This window comes from Culex pipiens, chromosome 2, assembly GCF_016801865.2.
Source record: "Culex pipiens pallens isolate TS chromosome 2, TS_CPP_V2, whole genome shotgun sequence".
Lineage (NCBI taxonomy): Eukaryota > Metazoa > Arthropoda > Insecta > Diptera > Culicidae > Culex > Culex pipiens.
The window spans coordinates 93,855,891-93,877,475 of NC_068938.1; the positions used below are offsets into that span (position 1 = coordinate 93,855,891).

Sequence of the window (21,585 nt, forward strand, 5' to 3'; positions counted from 1 at the left end):
CCAGCCCAAACATTAAACGTAGACTTGTTAAAAATATATAATGATAATAATAATAATAATAAATATGGATAAAGCACTATTCAAATCAAAAATTGCACATAAAGAAAAGTTGATGTGTGAAACCGTTGTCAATTACTCAAAGATATCAATAGCCGTCTAGACACGAATTAAGTCATCCCTGATTAGGTTAGTTGATCATAATTGATCGAACATCAATCAACAGCTGCTGCACGGTATTATTTTAGTAATTCAACCGACACTTACTCCAAGTTTATGCAAATCCATCAAAATAAAAAAATGAAGTTACCTCAATTTGGTTGAACCGTTTTCTCAACTGAATTTATGCTAAATATGCAAATGACTCGAGTAATTGTCGTTTTCCACCAATGGTACTGAGTTCTCCTATTTGCATGTGAACTCAACCCTCGATCAAACGGATGTCAACATCATAATTTGAGGATCTGGTGTCAAGTGACACTAAGCCACCATTAATCGTCGCACAGGCGCTTGTCTGAGCTTGGAGACTGAGTCCTTTGCTAATTGCGGATAGCAACACTTTGCATAAACACTGCGACTAATTGAAACGGCGACACTTAATCTTCCACAACAACTACTAGAAGAATTTAATTGGGATATTTTCCATTAGTCAATATTTGATATTGTTTAACTGATCACCTAAATTTAAAAAAAAAATGTTCTAAATATAGAAATATCAAATCCTAAAACATCGACAAAAATTTAACCGATACGTTTCTCAGCCTTTGAGACTTATCAATATTGGTTCTAGCCGATATGTTAGCTTAAGTCGGTGATGATGAGAGGCTGAACAAACATTGGCAAACGTGCTCTACGTGATGTGATTAGAAATCTGTGCCATGCAAATATGTACATCTCATTTAAGTGACTTGTTAAATTTACTCATTTCAAACATGAACTGAATGGTCGAATCATGAAGTATATAATGTAGTATTATAGATTTTTTAAATAAGTTTTAAAGTATTATGACAATTAATGCTTACAAAAAAAAAATTCCATCAATTGTTAAAAAAACGAATTTGAATCTTTCCGTGCATCTTTTATCACAGCACAGCGCAAAAGTTAACGCAATTTTGGGGCGTTGTTCAAGCCGTTTATGCCGAAAGGTGTGAATAAGTGAACGAAACTAATTGAAAATTTACATGTCGAGAAGACGGCCGGTGTGGTTGCCCCGTAAGCCTAGCATGTGAGACCCTCGTCGAGTACAATCGAGTGTTTGAAAATGTTAATTTGTGAATGGAGACATTAATTGCCTGGCAACAATGAAATGTTTGCAGTTGGTTCATGAACACCACTCTGCCAAGGGGAGTGACTGTGGTGTTGGTCGGCTTTCGGAGTCTTTATAGTGTTGATAAACAAATCTTTTGATCACGAGAGTGGAATTCTTAAGTGGAACCTTCCACTATCGGGCGTCACCAATGAATGGAATTTTGGACCATTTATTTCGTTACCTTCATGGTGGTGATACGGTCAGTTGTCACGCTGTGAGTCCGATCAATTCGTAATTGAGTTGGAAGTTGGGCACGTGCGAAAATGTGATCGAATTCATGTCAGCAAGATTATGCCATATTCGGCGTAGGTCAGGACATTAACAATTAAATGGATGATTTGGTTGACGACAAAAAAAAACTAAGTATTTAAATTTGATCGATCAATTTATGTTTAAATTTTCTTCACGTTTGAATCTCTAAACTAAGGTAAATAAAAATCTTTCCCTTAGTCATCGTAATATTTGTATGATTGAATAAAATAAAGAAATAATAAGCTTTATACACGTCAATTTATCACTACATTTTCAAAATTTGCGGAAAGATGATGTCTTAAGGGTGCACAACAATCTGATTGTAAAAATAGTCTAACTTTGTTGTTAATAACTTTGAAGATAGTGCTTTAGGGGATGAATAAAAAAAACATATCGATAGTTTTCGTAATTTAAAAGATACTAAAAAATCTGTAACAAAAATTTTGGTGCAAAAGCTTTCGTTGATGTGTACCGTTAAATATATTCAGCCAAATTGTGCATTGTGTTCATTTTTATAATATTTTACCTGTATTTTAATTTAATTTGCAAAAACTTATTAGAGGCATAACTAATTTGTCATATGTCCTTTCAAGTCTCCGCACAATTTTGCTATCATACAAAAATGTTATGGGGTAATTCTCCGCCAACTCACACAGCAGTTGCCCCGACCCCTCTTCGATTTGCGTGAAACTTTGTCCTAAGGGGTAACTTTTGTCCCTGAACACGAATCCGAGGTCCGTTTTTTGACATCTCGTGACGGAGGGGCGGTACGACCCCTTTCATTTTTGAACATGCGAAAAAATAGGTGTTTTTCAATAATTTGCAGCCTGAAACGGTGATGAGATAGAAATTTGGTGTCAAAGGGACTTTTAAGTAAAATTAGGTGCCCGATTTGATGGCGTGCTCATCGAAAAAAAACACTAAAAAAGTTTTAAAAACTCTGCCATTTTCTGTAACTCGACTGTTAAACATTTTGGAACATGTCATTTTATGGGAAATTTAATGTTCTTTTTGAATCTACATTGACCCAGAAGGGTCGTTTTTTCATCTAGAACAAAAAATTTCATTTTAAAATTTCGTGTTTTTTCTAACTTTCCAGGGTTATTTTTTAGAGTGTAACAATGTTCTACAAAGTTGTAAAGCAGACAATAACAAAAATTTTGATATGTAAACATAAGGGGTTTGCTTATAAACATCACGAGTTATCGCGAATTTACGAAAAAAAAGTTTTGAAAAAGTTACATTTTGCGTTTCTCTTTGTTTCGTCGTCCGTGTCTGTCGCGGGTGACGATGAACGGTGGTCGTGGTCTTCAGCTTAATTGAAGAAATTGATGAGGATCATAAAACACAATATTTTTACCGTAAACCAGAGTGACATTTGTAGAACTTTTATTTGGAAATTCTCTTGCTATTTCACTAATAAAAGAAGTTCCTTTTAAATACAAACTGCATTTTAAGACTGATTTATCAAGAGCAGCAAAATACTTCCTCCAAATTGCCTAATTATGAATTGTGGGATGTTATTATGCCTCCCACAATTGTTGAACACCTGAATTTAACTGATATTTACACAAAAATGTTATCAGACCAGTCATAACATATTACTGAAAGCTTGAGTTTCAATGGTTTCAGTGTGTGAAGTCATCGTTTTGTAAAAAAAAAGAAACTGGTGGAGAGAACCAAAGTTAGTTTACATTCGTAAGATAAAAGTGTTCCGAATTCGTGGTTTTCAAGGTTCAATGTTTTTCTTCAAAAACATGATATAAAACCAAAAATTTACAGCCGGTTGAAACATCAATTAAAAGATCGCAAAAAAAGCATTCACATGAAGGTAAAAACAAATCAACATGTTCAATTATCGATTTTTTTTTTACATTGGCCGATCTGTGAACTGTTCCGAATAAGTTGTTCTTTTAAAAATGCCTATAAAACAGAAGATATTTTCAAATTCAGTCTCAAAAACACATTAAACTTTTAATTTCAAACTAATGTAAACTAAAGAATCCGATGATGCAGTCCTTTCTCCCGTTTCGAACTAATTTTCATTGAGAAAAATATGACAAGACATTGAAACAATCCTATTTATCATTTTTTTCATAACTATGGTTACCTAACTTCAACATATATTTAAAAAACTACTTTTGAGATACTTTGAACACTTCTCTACTAAGATCAGTAAGATTCCATGCCATGTCATACGTATTTAATTTGTCTTTTGAAATTTTGAGGAAATATCTCAAACCCCCAAAGGCTATCAATGTAACCCCGGTTTACGGTACTGTGAGCAAAAGTGCATGGAGATGATGACTACATTTTCTCGGCATTAACTGAACAAATTTTGTCCGGATTTATTCCATTAAGCTCAGTTTCGGGTCCCGTAGCTTGGTTTTGATTGAGTTTTGAAAGGCTTTTTTGCTGGAGAAAAAACATCCAAACAGGAAACTTTGAATTATAATAAACTAAAAAAATATGATGCCTTTAAAAAAAAAATTAGTCAGGTTTTTTTTAGTAACGTTATGTTGAATGCTCAGGCTGAAAAAAATATTTTCCAAAGTTTATGCCAAAAATGTTCTAAAAAATCGCGTGCTCTTAATACCAAAGTTTGAGTTAAGCTGTATCAGCATATTCCAAATCTGATTAAAATTATAATTTCCCATAATTTCGCTGCTGGCCAATAATTTGGAAAGAGCTTCAAATTATTTTTGATTTGGCAAATCAAATTAATCTGAATTGGTTTCTGCTAGCAGGTATTAAGTGGAATTGCTGGTAGACTGGATCTATATGGCCGCTCCAAATAAACCATCTTTATGGTATACAACATTGTTAGGCTTTTAATACAATCTTTTGTTCCTTTTTATAAGTTATACTTTTTTGCTGCTAATTTAGTTTAATTTATTTGTAAGGTCATCTTAGGACTGAACATTAGACGATAAATGTTTTAAAATTATCTATTTAGCACCAAACATATATTTACTAAACATTTAGCATCCAAGTTTATAAAACAAATTGCTCGTGACACTCAAACTAATCTGTAGGTGTCAAAACTTGCCACAAACCACACGCACTTCTTCCTTCTATTTTGGTGACAAAACTAATCTAACACAAAAGCACGTTTGATTGTGAATGCCAAAGCTCCAATCCATTAGTTGGTGACCATTTTTCTAGGAACGCTGCGTGTGACTTTTAGTTTCTGCTTGAAACTTATTCCCAATCCATCTTTCCTTAGTTTATTCTTGAAACAATTGATGGCTTCTATCAGAGCCAAATGGACATTTTGTGTAATTGCTGTCTCTGTTTGTTTCTCCCCTCTCTCGCAGGACGTCTCCGGCCAGGTGGTGCTAATTACCGGCGGAGGTGGCGGCGTTGGACGTCACCTAGCACTCAACTTTGCCCGGCTCCGGTCCCGGGTCGTCATCTGGGACATCAACAAGGATGGTGAGTGAGCGGGGGTGTGAGAGTACGCTTTATTTTTTGAGGGGAAATTTACATTTCGTCGTTATCGTGCTATTTTGTTGCTCGTGCATTTTGAGCCAAATTGAGCATGAGCATAAGCATGGTTGACTGCCAATGAGCTGCTACTCGTGCATTTTGGGCCAAATTGAGTTAAGAAAGCCATTTTTTGCAGCTCTTTTGACTTCACAAATGCCCAAAAGAATATTTCAATCCAGAGATTTTCAATAACAACCGATAAAACTCCGTGTATTGCTGTCACTCTTCATATGAAAGATGTTCCAATCTTGTCGTGCTATTTTGACACACCCTCAAAATTGCTGCAAGTGCGACAACTGGCCAACGAGATTTCAGGCCAAAACGAGTTTGACACACGTACAAGCCTAACTACCGAAAACATTTGTATTTATAACTCGGGACTCCGGCAACCAAATTTATCCAAATTTCGGGACAATGCACAGAATAAGGCTTTCTGGGCCAAGTGAAAACAATATAATTTAACCCAAAAATTACGAACTTTTCGTCACAGTGTCCTGATGCAAACAATGATCGAGCTCGAGCTGTCACAGCCCTGCTTAATATGTTGGCTTACACATCGGGCGGTCAGTCAAAAAAACCAGCTAGAAGTCGCCTGATAAAAATCTTTTGCTAGAAAGAGATAAAAAACCTGATGCAAACCAACCCCCAGCTGCCATGTAAACATACTCTGAATGTGTTAGTAAATTTCCGACTAGAAATCCTTATGGCAAACCAATCAAAACGTTTTTGTTATTGTTTACATTAGTAAGTAAAGTAAATCTTTCCCAGTTCCTGAGGGGAACACCCGTGAAGAGTATCGGGGCCGGCATTTACAAAGCGGATTCAGTGGCAGTTTTTCACTCAACTAATGTTAACATGTTTTAGGTTAATGTTAACATTCCATAGGTCGCCTCCCTAAGGTGTCGTGATAAGGTCCAGTTTGTGACGATACACTACCTTCCCTTTACTAAGCAATCGAATCCAGAAGGGAAAATATCACCAGTTATGTTGGTCCGAGCCGGGATTTGAACCCCGATCTACCGCTTACGAGGCGGAAGCGTTACCACTAGGCTACGTGGCTCGGTCAACGTTTACATTGCGCTCCCTTTTTTGTTTATTCAAGGTCAAACATCAAAAAGCGACGTGCAACAAGATAGCACGACAACGTCGATTTGAAGAAGTTTGTTTAGTAGGTCTAAAGATTTTTTAGATTCTACAGAGAATTACCCAAGTATCTTAATATTTGTTCTGACAACAGCAATTTAACGTTGAATTTTGACGGTCCGGATCAGGAACGTCACCGCGAAGTAGATCGTCTCGATCATGGTGGTAAACACGGGAACCGTCATCTTGTACATCCCACCGCAGGAGATGCGGAAGGGGCGCTGCGCGAACATGATCACCGTCACGATCATCGTCCGGACGCTTTTGTAGTGCTTGGCCACCCGGTTCGAGTAGACCATCTGTTCCGGCCAGTTCTGCTCGTAGATGGCCCTGGCGATCATGTGGCGCTGGAAGCGAAGGAATTTGATAACGATTTGAAAATCCTGCAAAAGTAGAATTATATACCTTGTCCTCCAGCTCATCAACGAGATGGGCGTAGTAGTAGAACTCGGCGATCACGGCGGCCACGTGGACGATGGCGAGCAAGTTGAAGATACCGTCGATGATGGTCACGAAGATCAGCGTTGAGATAGTGGTCACGATGTAGAAGCCAAGCGAGAAGAATATGGGCTGCGCAATTCCGCGGAGTAGTTTGTTTAATCTGCCGAGATTGATTGGGAAGCGAATTGGATAGAAATAGAACCAAATCCAAACCTTCCAAAAAAAAAACTCCTTACAAATTTTGAAACTATTCTCCAACAAACTTACTCCACAAACTCCCCGTGCCGACTGATGCAGTACACCAACCGGCGCTCAATTCCAGTCCAGCGAACCTCCTCACGTTGCAACCGAGCCCTCCTAAGCACATTCCTCCCCAGCACCTTCCGGGGACACTCGCCGTGGAAGACCTTCTCGAACGCGTTGGCCATAATCTCCAGCTCGGTTTGGAACCAGTGCATCAGAAACGAAATCAGCAAAATGCCCACCGAATAGATGACCAGGTGCAGTAGCGTGCAACCGGCCACGATTTGGACGAGCAGCACGTGAATCCAGGTCACCTCTGTACGATCAAGGCCGATGTAATGGCTCGAAGGATGGGTCGTACTGAGGTAGAACAGCGCGGTTAGAAGCACGTAGGTTAGCATTGCCCCGAAAATCTTCCACGTGGTGAAGTAGGTCCGGCGACGAATTCGGTGACACCACGGATCATCCCGGTGAAAAACGTGCTCGTTGAAGTAGTCCATCAGGGTTCGGGTCTTGTCGAAGGACAACCTGATCAGGGTCATCTTGAGCAGGGTTATCACGTTGAACACCAACGAGATCACGTAGTAGCTGATACTGATCAACGCGTCACCAACGGCAATTTGGTAGGCGAAGAAGGCCATCGGAACGGTGAGGATCGCCAGAACCAAAATCCAACGCAGACTCCGTTGCCCGTCCATAGCGAAGAAGCAACACAGGCATCTTAGGTGGGCAAAACAATCCGTTTCGGTGGAAAAGTGCATGAACTTTCTGTAACGAAAGCGCACCCTTGCCGTAAATCCTCCAAAGTAGTTGCGAATTGCAGAAGCCATGTTTAATCGCTACGACTAAGAAACGCCCAACCAGTGATGTCGTAACCGACGAAGATCAACCTGCGAACTGTGCTGCTGCTGCTGCTCATCAACGGCGGCCAAAGTCGAAAAACAGAGCTCAACTTTGTCGGCTGAATAATTAAGAGCCACTTAATTGTTGCATAATTGGGCCGACCTACGCCACAAGACGGAGAAACAAGAGGAAAGTTTTTCGACCGCAGCTTTTCACCCTGAGCTTGGTATTGACACCACCAGTAAGTTGTTAAAGTTTAAATCGTAAGTCACTGTAACTTGTTAGAAATTGTGTGACATTCACCTTTCCGATATTCAGATTGAAACATCAAGTAAATCAAGACCATAGAGTTCACGAACCGGTTGAGCATCCAAAGTTACAATCGGAGCATCGCTGGTATGCCATCTGACATACCTAAGGGGGTTAACCAGCAGACGGGCAGGGCATCCGATGTAAAAGATAAAGGACAGGTGACCGATGTTGGCCGTATAGTTGTGCAATCCAGACTAGACAGCAGTGAGCAGTGCGTATCTTTCTAGGTTGGGTCATTGATTATGGAAATATGGTTGACTGGTTTGGTTGGCATTTCTTTGGTTTCTATCGGATCATTTCTTTATTTTTGGAATCTCAGAGAAAATTAATGGAGATTTATGTGAAGCTCAAAACTTAAATGAATAAACCAACATTCGGAAAATAGAGTTTGAATGTATTGATTTGTCCATGCATTCCCTAGGGACCATCCACAAACCACGTGGACACTTTTTTGGAAATCTCAACCCCCCTCCCCCCCCCCCCCTCGTGGACAATTGTCCATACAAAAAAAAATTTTTGTTTGAAGCGTGGACAATCGCCATACCCCCCCCTAAAGTGTCCACGTGGTTTATGGATGGTCCCCTATGAAAAAGAAGGCATCATATTTTTTTCATACAAGGATCCAAAGAATTTAGCAGGCAGGTCAAACAAAATTGGTTTTTGAATAGGGTAGATGACCCTATTTTGGACCTATTTCCTTGAATTGTGTTAATTCAGGCTTTAAAAGTAGGATTTTACTGAATCCAACGAACAGAAAGTTGAAAATTCGTTCAATAAGTCAAACATAAATTAAGCTACAATACAATCCTGGAACGAGCCAAATCAGTTAAGAGCGAGTCCACGAGCAAAGCATACCCATCTCACATCGACCTCACCAATCTGCCTTAAAATTTTTAAGGGATTGTTTGTATAAAACTAGCATCTGGCCCAAATATGAGCTCTCTAGGTCAACAAGAAGTGGAGCAAAACGGAACACAAAGTTTGAAGGTTCAAAAACGTCAAAAACGTCAAAAATCTTAAAAAGGCTGTAACTTAGGTAAAATTCAATTTAATTTCAAAATTCAAAATGCATCTGAAAGGGCTTAGAAATGCAACAAAACGCAAAAAAATCAAACCATCCACATTAACGACCCCCTGGTCTTTTGTGGTCTCTATTGCAAGTTTCTGCTCGAACCTAGAAGTCCGAAGGCTTGAATGGAGAGAGCACCCAAACCTCTTTCTACTCCAAGGAACCTTCCACCCCAGTGTTTGAACTGACGACCTTTGGATTGCGAGTCCAACCGCCGCCAGCGATTCCACCGGAGCAGGCTTGGTTTGGTGGGTTGTTTGTACTTTAAGTACAAACAACCCATGCCATGCCATAATATGGCATGGAGACGACTCCTACACCTGGAATGACTTAACGGCCTAACAACCAAGGCCGGGACCGACATTTTACTTCCTCATCCGATGGAAGGTTGGAGCAGATGGGAATCAAACCCAGATTCATCCGCTTACAAAGCGGACAGCGTAACCATTCGGCCACGCACTGCCACAACACAACAAAACGCAAGGTGAATCTCAATTGGATAAACTAAAGGGTGTATTGGCATTTTAGTGAAAAAATTGCACAATTTACAAACACATATAACACGGTGGGTAAGAAGGGGATTATTATGCAACTTGCATGCACCTCGGAAATTCCTCCTAGAGGTTGTTGGGGAGACTATTCTGAGTCAGAAAAATCGATTTCCAAAATATTCTGTCGGTGAAAACTGATTTTATCTCGATTTGAAGTTAAAAAATCTAATATTTCACCTAAAACCTCAAAAATACGTCTAAAATCTCGGTCTAACTCTGGACAAAGATGTAAATTTTCATCAAAATATCAATTCTTAGTTCCCAAAATATATTCCTGACATAGTACACCTTAAATCGGTCCATTACTTGAGTCCCAGCGTCATGAGAAGGTGTTTTTTCTTTAAAAATATTTTCTAATTGCTCTGGTAAATAAACTGTCATGTCTGAATTCCAAAACTAATGTTGTAGCATTGTTGCAAACAAAATGAAGAACAATTTTGCAGAAAAAATAAGGAAATTTTATCCATTTTTAGTAAAGTTATGTCCATTTTAGTGGTAAAATTGTTGCCAATTTTCAAAATACATCGATATTTAACTCATTCCTGTTATTACCAGCTACTACGATCATACTCAGTAGGATGTAACAAAAATTACTTTTTGTCGGGCATTCAGGGGTTGGTTCCGGTGGGCATACTGAGCTCAAATATGAGCTTGATTGAACTTAATAGGAGCTGTCGCTTTGCATTTTAATTTTAAATGGGATTTAACCAGTAAAAAACATGGTTTTTCAAAAATGGAAAATTTTTAGGCTTTTTAGCCACTAAAGCGTTTATCTTCAACATCATTGGCATGTAGGACAGATCCTTGCGCATGTTTTGGTATATATAACATTGAATTGAAGCACTCTGGAGCTCAGGCCTTCAATGTCTTGATTTTTTTCTAAAAACGGCTCAGCAGAAAAGATAGGCGACGTGCCATTTCATTTTGCTCAAAACTTCAATGTTATATATACCAAAACATGCGCAAGGATCTGTCCTACATGCCAATGATGTTGAAGATAAACGCTTTAGTGGCTAAAGTGCCTAAAAATTTTCCATTTTTGAAAAACCATGTTTTTTACTGGTTAAATCCCATTTAAAATTAAAATGCAAAGCGACAGCTCCTATTAAGTTCAATCAAGCTCATATTTGAGCTCAGTATGCCCACCGGAACCAACCCCTGAATGCCCGACAAAAAGTAATTTTTGTTACATCCTACTGAGTATGATCGTAGTAGCTGGTAATAACAGGAATGAGTTAAATATCGATGAATTTTGAAAATTGGCAACAATTTTCCCACTAAAATGGACATAACTTTACTAAAAATGGATAAAATTTCATTATTTTTTCTTCAAAATTGTTCTTCATTTTGTTTGCAACTATGCTACAACATTAGTTTTGGAATTCAGACATGACAGTTTATTTACCAGAGCAATTTAAAAATACTTTTTAAAGAAAAAACACTATTTTACACCTTTTCATGACGCTGGGACTCAAGTAATGGACCAATTTAAGGTGTACTATGTCAGGAATATATTTTGGGAACTAAGAATTGGCCAACCTCCTGTGGCCGAATGGTTACGGGTTTCGCCTCATAAGCGGAAAGTCATGGGTTCTTCTCAGGGTGGCAGCCTTAGGTTTAAGTTCAGAGGTAGCAGCAACCGTATGAGTATAAAACGGTTGCTTCACGTGCTCTTCTAGCATGTGATCAATCTTGGGATATTCCTTTGCGCCTCTTCCCAAAATACTTTCCTCGTGTCTTCGCATGTAAATAATGCCCAGCCGATCGGTATTGCACTGCAGTCCAGTCGCATTGTCCAGATCAGAGCAAAGGGAACACCGCAAAAGTAGCACCGCAAAAAGATAATTGTCTTTACAAGACCCCGCGCGGCAAATAATAGCTGCTGGGAAGAGCTTGAAAAATGACACGAAAAAATTGTCACCGCGGTTCTAGCGATACATAGCGCACAAGGCACAAAGAAAGGAGTTTACAGCATCTGGATGGAACAGCACTTTCCCTCTCAATAGGGACTGTGTTATAGATCTGGAAATGCTTAATAACAGTAAAAATGGGTAACACGATACAATAGTCCTTGTAATCAGGATTCCGTGTCTTAATACTCAAACAGAAAAAAAAAAAACTAAGAATTGATATTTTGATGAAAATTTACATCTTTGTCCAGAGTTAGACCGAGATTTTAGACGTATTTTTGAGGTTTTAGGTGAAATATTAGATTTTTTAACTTCAAATCGAGATAAAATCAGTTTTCACCGACAGAATATTTTGGAAATCGATTTTTCTGACCCAGAATAGTCTCCCCAACAACCTCCAGGAGGAATTTCCGAGGTGCATGCAAGTTGCATAATAATCCCCTACTTACCCACCGTGTATAAAGGAGTGTTCCATCCAGATATCAACTCGATTTGAGCAGCTTGTAGGGAACATCTGGGACTAGGGGAGATGGGGGTAAGACGGCCACCCTAAGGGAGAAGTCTAATAAAATTTACACAACAGATTATTTTGATCTCAAATTACGTACATATTGTTCTACGAGTAGTCCATCATAGAAATGACATAAATTAGTTAGTCTAAAAACCAATTTTCAATACTTTTCAGGAATTAAAAAAAAATAATTGAAATCGTATATATATGAAATACGCGGGGTAAGACGGCCACCCATGTGGGGTAAGACGGCCAGTGCTATAAATTAACTTAATAACTTTGCTAAATCCACCCAAATTCCTACAAGGTTGGTTGAACAGACTTCTCTGAACATCATAACTATTTCGGTTGAAAAAATCAGGTTTCAAATGTGAAGAAAAATGCTGTTTAAAAAATTTCATATTTTGGCTCAGTGAATTTCATATTATTGCGACCACATTTTATGAAAAACTGTGATTTTTTACTACAAAACAAACACAATTTGATGCAAAACAATTAGTTTGTGTATTTTGATTAGAATAAGTAAATCAAAATTATGTAAACAATATTAAATTAGCGATTTTTATGAAAAGTTTGATAGGATTTCATACTATTCAATGAGTTTTGCTATATCACAGTAAAGAATGTTGTCGAAACGGTAGTTAATAGCATTTTGATTAAAAATGGATAGTTTTATTGAAAATGCTTTTCCTTATCTACAAATATGTCTTTATAGTCAAAAACCGTCAAAAATATAACCTATATCAATTAAAATCTACAAATTACGGGTGGCCGTCTTACCCCCGGAGGAGGTGGCCGTCTTGCCCCCAAATAAATTATTTTTTTAAACAATTTTTGTAAATAGCTCATCGCATTTTCTAAACTTTTTCGAGGGACATAATCTAGGGAAAACTTCAATTTAACATGAAAAAATATTTGAAGACAGGAAAACATATTGTTATCTAACAAAAATGCCTAAGTTGTAATTCATGAAAATTACATCCAGTTTCAAGTTCAAAAATTATTTGTTTATTTTGAGCTATTTTTATACTATTTCAAACAATATTTTTGGCAAAGGTGACTCCATATGCATTATTTAGCATGAGGAACAGTATTGCTAAACATTTTAGTAATATTCATTAGTATACTTAGTAAAACAGTGGGGTGGCCGTCTTACCCCGCCTGGCCGTCTTACCCCCAGCTCCCCTATACCATCTGAGACTGAGAACGCTTTGGGTAAGGCCGTTTAACATATTAAATAGACACTTTTTCTTTTATTGATTTTTTTGGTTGTAGAGTTTTGCTCGGAGGAGCCCTTAGATCAAATTTTCCGGTAATAATTTTATCATATTCGTATTCCTGAGACAATTTCACAATAGAAACATGCATAAAAATGTTTATTTTCATCCATTTAGGCCGCTGCAAATATTTTTTGAAGTTTATGTCTCTCGACTCTGGTCGAAGTCGAGGGGGGGGGGGGGGTGTCAAAAAAATAAAAAAATATAAAATTCCAATAACAAGCTATGGTCTCGATATTTGAATGAAAAAAGTGTTTAAAATGCATTTTACACCTGCCCAGTTGTATTGCAATCATAAGTGTTCAAAATATCCAATCCCCCCAATATTTTTTTTTTCGTCGAAAAAAACATTTTGCGGTGCTGTACATTGGAATTTCACAAAAATTAAAAATATTTTTTATCGATCACAGACATGCTAAATATGGTTTTGAACGAAGGAAAATGCATTTCTAATGGTTTTCAGTTGGCTAGACTTCTATTTCTTTTAAAATTTTGAAGTTTTTTGAAAAAATATTTTTTGCCCCCTGATTTTTCGGACCGATTTTGAAGAGGGGGGGGGGGGCGAGATAAACTTTGAAAAATATTCGCAACGGCCTAATATTGGCGAAAATTTTATTTTTGTGAGAAAAATAAGTTTTTGCGCTGCTGAACATTGTAATTTCATAAAATTTCAGAATATTTTTAAACAAGCCCGAATAAGCTAAATATGATTAAATTTTGGTTTTGCTCCCTGATTTTTCGAACCAATTTTGGTGACATAAACTTTGAAAAATATTTGCAACTTCCTCAAACCATTTAAAAAATTAAAAATTAACCAATCTTTTGCTAAAGTTTTTCCAAGGAAATAACAAAAATCAGTAAACAAATATATGATAGTTAAAAACTCTTCAAAGACCATGTTTTAAAAGTAATTGATTCGTCGTTCGTTGGTAACAAACTACTGTGAAAAGAACGGTTATCTATTTTTTTTTTTCAATTTTGGTTTTAAAGATCTTTACTGGGTAATTCTCTACCAACTCACACGAAATCGGGAAATGTGGCCCGACTCCTCTTCGATTTGCGTAAAACTTTGTCCTAAGGGGTAACTTTTGTCCCTGATCACGAATCCGAGGTCCATTTTTCGATATCTCGTGACGGAGGGGCGCTACGACCTTTCATTTTTGAACATGCGAAAAAAAAGGTGTTTTTCAATAATCTGCAGCCTGAAACGATGATGAGTTAGAAATTTGGTCTCAAAGGGACATTTATGTAAAATTAGACGCCCGATTTGATGGCGTACTCAGAATTCCGAACAAACGTATTTTTCATCGAAAAAATACTAAAAATGTTTTAAAAATTCTCCCATTTTCCGTTACTTGACTGTAAATTTTTTTGGAACATGTCATTTTAAGGGAAATTTAATGTACATGTTCCAAAAGTTGTACAGTCAAGTAACGGAAAATGGAAGAATTTTTAAAACTTTTTTAGTGTTTTTTCGATGAAAAATACGTTTTTTTTTCGGAATTCTGAGTACGCCATTAAATCGGGCGTCTAATTTTACATAAAAGTCCCTTTGACACCAAATTTCTATCTCATCATCGTTTCAGGCTGTAAATTATTGAAAATCACCTCTTTTTTTTGCATGTTCTAAAATCAAAGAGGTCGTACCGCCCATCCGTCACGAGATATCAAAAAACGGACCTGGGATTCGTGATCAGGGACGAAAGTTACCCCTTAGGACAAAGTTTCACGTAAATCGAAGAGGGGTCGGGGCAACTGCTGTGTGAGTTGGCGGAGAATTACCCACTTTTCCTGTCATTTCATTACCCAAAATAACAGTGCGGATGAAGTTCATCATAGAACTCCTTTAAGTGCTAAAAAGGTCAACTATTCAGCACTTGTATCGAAAAGTATTACTTTTTGGTTTTCGAGCTGACCAACCGCGCGGAAGCTAAACAGAGACTCACACAATAAATGAACTACCCATGCTTAAAAATCTTCATTTTGCAACTTGTAGCATAAACTACTTATGTTTGTTGAAACTGAATAAATAAAAAAGTGCACTTCTCAATGTTTACCGGCAAAACAAGGTTTAGCTCGTTATAACACCACAGTTGCATACTACTATTTTTCATAATCACAAAAGTAAACATTATCATAAATCTTGTTGTGTTTCGTCAAATATTAGACTACACACATCGCAACAGTGCCTCGTCATCGGTCAACTCTTACTAGACATCCATCCACGTGGTTACCCTATTGACCATGCATGCATATTGCAATTCTTTTCTTGAAACTCTCACTGCAAATCTCCTCTCATTAAACTGCCTCGACATGGGCAAATGTTGTCCCGCCAAACAAACCGAAACGTCTCCATTTTACGACTTCCACCGGCCGTCGTTCATTATCGACTCCAAATGTTTGCTAATTTATCTTCGCTTTTTTTATCGTTACAGCACTGAAGGGCACGGCGGACGAACTCCAGGCGGAAGGTTTCTACTGCCACACCTACCTGGTGGACATCGCGGACCGCGAGCAGGTTTACGAGGTAGCCAAGAAGGTTAAGCAGGAGGTCGGTGACGTCAACATCCTGATCAACAATGCCGGCATCGTGGCCTGCCGCACGCTGTGGGACCTCACCGATAAGGCCATCGAGAGCACCTACGCGGTTAACATTCTTTCGCACTATTGGGTTCGTAGCTAAATTCCCTGCTAGTCAGAGTGAGCTTAATTTAATTTTGCTGCATTGTAGACCACGCGGGCTTTCCTGCCGGAGATGATGAACACCAACAAGGGACACATTGTAACCGTTGGATCGGTGGCCGGGCTGATTGGAACGTACGGCTGCACGGATTACAGCGCAACCAAATTTGCCTGTGCTGGGTTCCACGAGGCGTTGTACACTGAATTGAAGGTGAGTTGAAGGCCAGACCCAGACTCAAATCACGCAAGATATGCAACTAATAACCCCCTCTCTCCCTTCCTCGTTTTAGACCCACGGCTTCGACAACATCCACCTGACGCTGGTCTGCCCGTACTACATCAACACGGGAATGTTCGCCGGCTGCAAGCCGCGCCTGCTGCCGATGCTGGAGCCCAAGCACGTCGCCGACAGCATGGTCAAGTCGATCCTGAAGAACGAAGTCAACTGCACCCTGCCCGACAGCGTGCGCGTGTTCGTCCCGTTCAAGTACCTGCTGCCGGCGAAGATGTGCTGGGAGGGCATGTGCCGCCTCATGAAGGGCCCCCAGACGATGATGGGCTTCCGCGGCCGGGGAAAGGCCACCGCCGGATGATTCGGAATTTTCTTTTTCCAGAACAAACAATGAAACTCTGAGTAATCGACAACTTTGTTTTAATGTTTCCATCATTACTAAACTTAAGCGGCTATTGTGGTCGTCGACTTGTTGGTTGTAAGCTCCGCAGGTTGTAGCACGTAAGATATCTTTTTGTAACTACTTTAAAATTTAAAGTACTTTCAAATAAACGAAGCCTTCTTTAATAACTACTATTGCGTTTTTGTTGTGCGACGAATGACTAGAAAAGATCGTAAAAGTAATCTAAGCCTTGGCCGAGCTCCCAGAGCGAAATTCCGGTGCCAAGTTCCCGAGCCAGCTTGAGCCGCTCGTTAATGGAGAACAACGTTGGGTAGAATACCATGTGGCGACCGTTTGATGTTCTGCAAAGAAAAAAAAACAGCCGTCAATACCTTGTGCAACTCATCTGCAAGATATACCTACTTGACTTCGAAGAAGTTCTCCACATCGTGCTCGTCAAAGGTCAAATGACCCTTCAAGTGCTTCAGCAACGCCAGATATTCATGTCCAATGATCGGCTGTCCCCCGTTTGGAGTATAATCACTGCCATATAGGTTCAATCCCAGCAATATCTTGGCTCTCTTTTCCTTCAAATTTTCCGCCGAATCCGGACAAATGTGCTGAACCGCATTCTTCACCCAGTACAGCGGACCATTCGCCCCGGGTCGCTGCACCGTCGAGTAGTCGTAGGTCATCAACGAGAACGCACTCACGACCGGCACCAGCGTTTCAAAATGCCGTTTCGAAAACAGATCGTACGTTTCCTTCCGCGCCGGTGGAATCACCAAAATACACTCAAAGCCACCCTCGGTCAACGTTTGGCAGATTTCCCGCACCAGTCCGACCAGAAACTCGTCATCGACGCGGGCCGCCAGCTGGGACCAAACCTCGAGCACGATGCCGTCGAAACGGTACCGCCGGACGGTGTCCACGATGAGCCGGGCAGCGACGGTGCGTTCCTCGCTGTACGTCAGCAGCTGGGAGAAGTCCTTGTCGGTGAACTTGTCGAACAGGATGCGCGGGACGACTGGGGAGAAAGTATACAAGCATAAAATTATCTTTATTCAGTTAAATGTCTAATTCACATAAAAACTACAAATCGTCAGTTGTGTGCTATCTTGTGACAACGACCATTTAGTACTATTCGAGAAAATCGTTTTTTAAAGTTTGTTGGTAAATAATGTCAAAACTATGAATAATAGAGCCAAACTTTTTGAAGCAGTCGGTTCGTATACTAATGCTTAACAAACGCTCCAAGTTTCAACTAATTTGGTTACACCAGTTAAAAGATACAGTAAATTATGTAATCAAAAATCTGAAAAGCACGTGTCACAAATGTGTTTCGAAAGTAAAATTGTACTACGTGTCACAAGTGTGCACAGAATTCCCATACAAACTTAAATAAGCTCAAATCAATAGTTTAACTGGTTTAACCGACTTAATCAGTATATTTTCAAAAACAAAAGGTTGCATTGCTTTTAGAAAGTATGTGTGTACATAAATTTGTGAAAAACAAGAAAAATTTTCCACATTTTCCAACAACATGTATGACGTGTCACAAGTGTGCACAATCATTTTGATGATAAATTGGTCTATGTCACAAGTGTGTATTGCGATATCCGGGAAACGGAGGCGAGTTTCTAAAATCGGGTTAAAGCATCTTGTAGTGTTTGTTGAGTATAGCAAAACGTCATCATTAACTCATTTTCGACCAAAATGGTCAGTTACAGGTTATTACAGGTGTAGGAGTCGTCTCCATGCCATAAGTACAAACAACACACCAAACCAAGCCTACTCCGGTGGAATCGCTGGCGGCGGTTGGACTCGCAATCCAAAGGTCGTCAGTTCAAACACTGGGGTGGAAGGTTCCTTGGAGTAGAAAGAGGTTTGGGTGCTCTCCCCTTTCAAGCCTTCGGACTCCTAGGTTCGAGCAGAAACTTGCAATAGAAACCACAAAAGACCCGGGGGTCGTTAATGTGGATGGTTTGATTTTTTTTTTATTGGTCTATGTCACAAGATAGCACACAGCTGACGAAAGGGCAACGACGAGTAAATTTGGTAACCCTCAAAAAGGGTTTGTTTACCTTGTGTTGACAGGAAAAGGTTAGATAGAATTTTTTTGAGGGGTAGGTACTTTGGATTTTGAGTGTAATATTACATCAGGAACGAAAACGAAGTTGACTTTATAGCTTTCGGCCACCATTGCTAGTACCAACCACTAGTGTCTTCCTTTTAATCTACAAGGACTTCGCCGCCCTGGGCTCCTAAGTGTTTGAGTACGGCACGGAGCGACGGCGCCGGATACCCATATTACACAAAGAATTTTGAGCGCCCGCCGCGGGATTCGAACTAGCAACCTCTGGAACATCAGGAACTGGTGAATCAATTTTTGATGAATTTTTATCAGGTTCACATATTTATACATTTTTTAGGTAAAATTACTCAAAAGAGGTAATATTCAACCTACCAAATTTTCAACATTCCAAAATTCAATTTATTTTTTTGCTTTGTGGTGAATTTTCATTAAGTTCACATTTTGACTCATTTTTATGTAATATTGCTAAAAAAAAGAGGTAATATTAAACCAACAAAATTTTCAACCTTCCAAAATTAAACTTTTTTTTAGTCTGTGTAACAATGATTTTAAGCAGTTGAATAAATGATCAAAACAAAGCCGATCGCAGACTATTTTAAGTCAGCTTTGAGCGACACGGTGCATTCAGCCTCTCCAAACTATTCGCTGCACTAGCATTTTAAAGATCAAAAATTGGTTTAAAAATTGATTTTTGGCGATTTTTTAGATCTAAGCCTGTTTAGAGGCGAGGTTGGGTTGTAGGGGGTTAACACTGAAATCATTTATTAAATAGGTACCGTAATCCGGGGTGACAACATTAGGTTATTAAACTTTCTTTTTGCAAAACGAATAAAAAAACTAACTTTATCCACCTATGTGGTTAGTGCCTTCCTCACTCTTTGCCATTAATTGGTGCTTCGATGGGTTTGGAATAAAAAAGTACACAAATATCACCTAAAAGGTCAAAACTCGAGACAGCATTGCCGGATCTTCAATGTTTTGGACTCTTTGGAAAGGTTTTTCGATTACCTAGTCAACGATGGGTCGTATGATGGATCCGGACATAGTTTAAATACTTTTAAGTGAAATCCAGCTTAAAAAAAAGAACTGAAATATCGCTTTAGTGGTCATAACTTGGGACAGTGTTGCCAGATCCTCAACGTTTTGGACTCGTTTTAAAGGTCTTTCAATTACCTTACCAACGATGTATAACATGATGGTATTTGAGTCGATTCCGTTCACTTATCTAACATCCATATAAGTACAAAAACACATGTTTACAAATAACTTTTGAACTACTTATCGAAACTTTATAAAAATCAATTGGTACGTATGGGACCTTAAACCAAATCGAATGCAACTGGTTTGACCAAAATCGGTTCAGCCAGTGCTGAGAAAACTCAGTGAGAATTTTGGTCACATAAACACACAGACATTTGTTCAGCTTTCGATTCTGAGTCGGTAGGTATACATGAAGGTGGGTCTACGAGCTTTCTGTGAAAAGTTCATTTTTAGAGCAGGATTATAGCCTTACCTCAGTGAGGAAGGCAAAAATGGAAAATTATGAAACAATACTAAGCATGGTATGGAAGTGTTTAAAATACTTTTAAAGAAGCCGTTTTTAACAAAACTTGAAAAGTGTTAATAGTTAGTTAGTATGAAAACATTGATAATTATGATTATTTTAAAAACAAAAAGAGCATGCTGTGGAAAACGCATAGCAAAGTTGTCCCACCCATAAAGCAACGTGTTAGGATTTCACGAAAAAAATGGTTTTAACAATCTTAAGAAAAGTCATACCGGTTAAGTAAAATTTGAAAAATAAATTGAACTCATATTATTGGCATTTCGGTTTATAAGGAGCAACCCAAAACATTTAAAAAGTTTTACAAAAAAAAAATACGAGCGGCCTAATTCCACTCTTACCTTTATTGCCGATCGATTGGCCAGCCTTCTTCACATCCTTCACCCAGCCAGCGTCGATGTCGTGGGCTCCTCCCAGTTCGTACTGTTTCGGTCCCTTTCGCAGCACCTGCAGCCAAACCGGCGACACATAGTTGAACTTTGAACCCCAGATTTTGGCCACGTCATAGCCGTGATTGTTCCACTGTAAATTCAAAATTTGTGTTGAGATTTTTTACGATGTCTTGAAGATGAAGAAAACAATTATTCATACCGGGGTTACGTAGCCCAGCACCTTTCCGTTGAAGTTCTTCAGCGAAGTCTCCTCGTGGTAGGCAGCATTCTCCACCAGTATGTCTTTGGCTGATGGTTCCTGCTGAACGAGACCCCGCTCGAATACGCTGGTCGCCTGAGGACCCTGCTTAGTCTTCAATTCCTTCACCTTCTTGCCCTTGTTTTTAATGTCGGACGGCGATAGAGTTGCACCGGTTAGCTGAACGGTAGCCAAGCCTAGTAGAACGACTCCCGCGAAAAACTTCATCACGATTGGATGGTAAAAGTACTTGATACGCTTTTCATAGACCTCAGTGGATCTGTTATCACAAAACTACGATAGAAATTGTACAAATTGAGCTCACAACTTCCTTTCTCGTCAGAGTTGTGTTGTGATGGAATGAATCGCAAGAATGGAAGTGCTGGCATGACAAGTCCGATGATATACGGTAGAAATGAACGCTATTGCTGGTAAACAGACGGTGCCGGGTGACCCGAGTTGTGGAATGTGTTTATCGCTATTTAAAAAAAATGATATGTTTTACAAATATGGTATAAACAACCTTCAAAAGCTATGAATGATCGAATAAACCTTACTTTTCAAATATTTTTAGAAAAAATATCAATAAAATTTTAATAAATCTTCAACTTCGGGATGGATGAACGCAGTCAATGAATATCACGCGCCATCTT

At 39.0% G+C, this 21,585-nt stretch overlaps 3 protein-coding genes across 3 annotated transcripts in view; 1 reads left to right on the forward strand and 2 right to left on the reverse strand.

Annotated features, from left to right (window-relative positions):
- The window catches only part of LOC120415478 (short-chain dehydrogenase/reductase family 16C member 6), a 35,855-nt gene extending 19,021 nt beyond the window's left edge, over positions 1-16,834 (forward strand). The window contains exons 2-5 of the mRNA XM_039577041.2: positions 4,876-4,993; positions 15,783-16,018; positions 16,079-16,240; positions 16,320-16,834. Coding sequence (XP_039432975.1) covers positions 4,876-4,993; positions 15,783-16,018; positions 16,079-16,240; positions 16,320-16,622 — 819 coding nt within the window. The 3' untranslated portion in view covers positions 16,623-16,834. The remainder of the gene's footprint in view (positions 1-4,875; positions 4,994-15,782; positions 16,019-16,078; positions 16,241-16,319) is intronic.
- On the reverse strand, positions 6,230-7,972 carry LOC120415479 (uncharacterized). The gene is made up of 3 exons (XM_039577043.2): positions 6,899-7,972; positions 6,596-6,791; positions 6,230-6,537 (listed from the first exon to the last, which is right to left on the reverse strand). The coding sequence occupies exons 1-3, from the start codon at positions 7,702-7,704 to the stop codon at positions 6,289-6,291; spliced, it is 1,251 nt and encodes a 416-aa protein (XP_039432977.1). The 5' UTR covers positions 7,705-7,972; the 3' UTR covers positions 6,230-6,288.
- On the reverse strand, positions 16,659-21,312 carry LOC120415477 (chitinase domain-containing protein 1). The gene is made up of 4 exons (XM_039577040.2): positions 20,894-21,312; positions 20,644-20,824; positions 17,067-17,670; positions 16,659-17,005 (listed from the first exon to the last, which is right to left on the reverse strand). Exons 1-4 carry the CDS (start codon positions 21,158-21,160, stop codon positions 16,864-16,866), a joined length of 1,194 nt encoding a protein of 397 aa, XP_039432974.1. The 5' UTR covers positions 21,161-21,312; the 3' UTR covers positions 16,659-16,863.
- Positions 21,313-21,585: the final 273 nt, after the last annotated feature.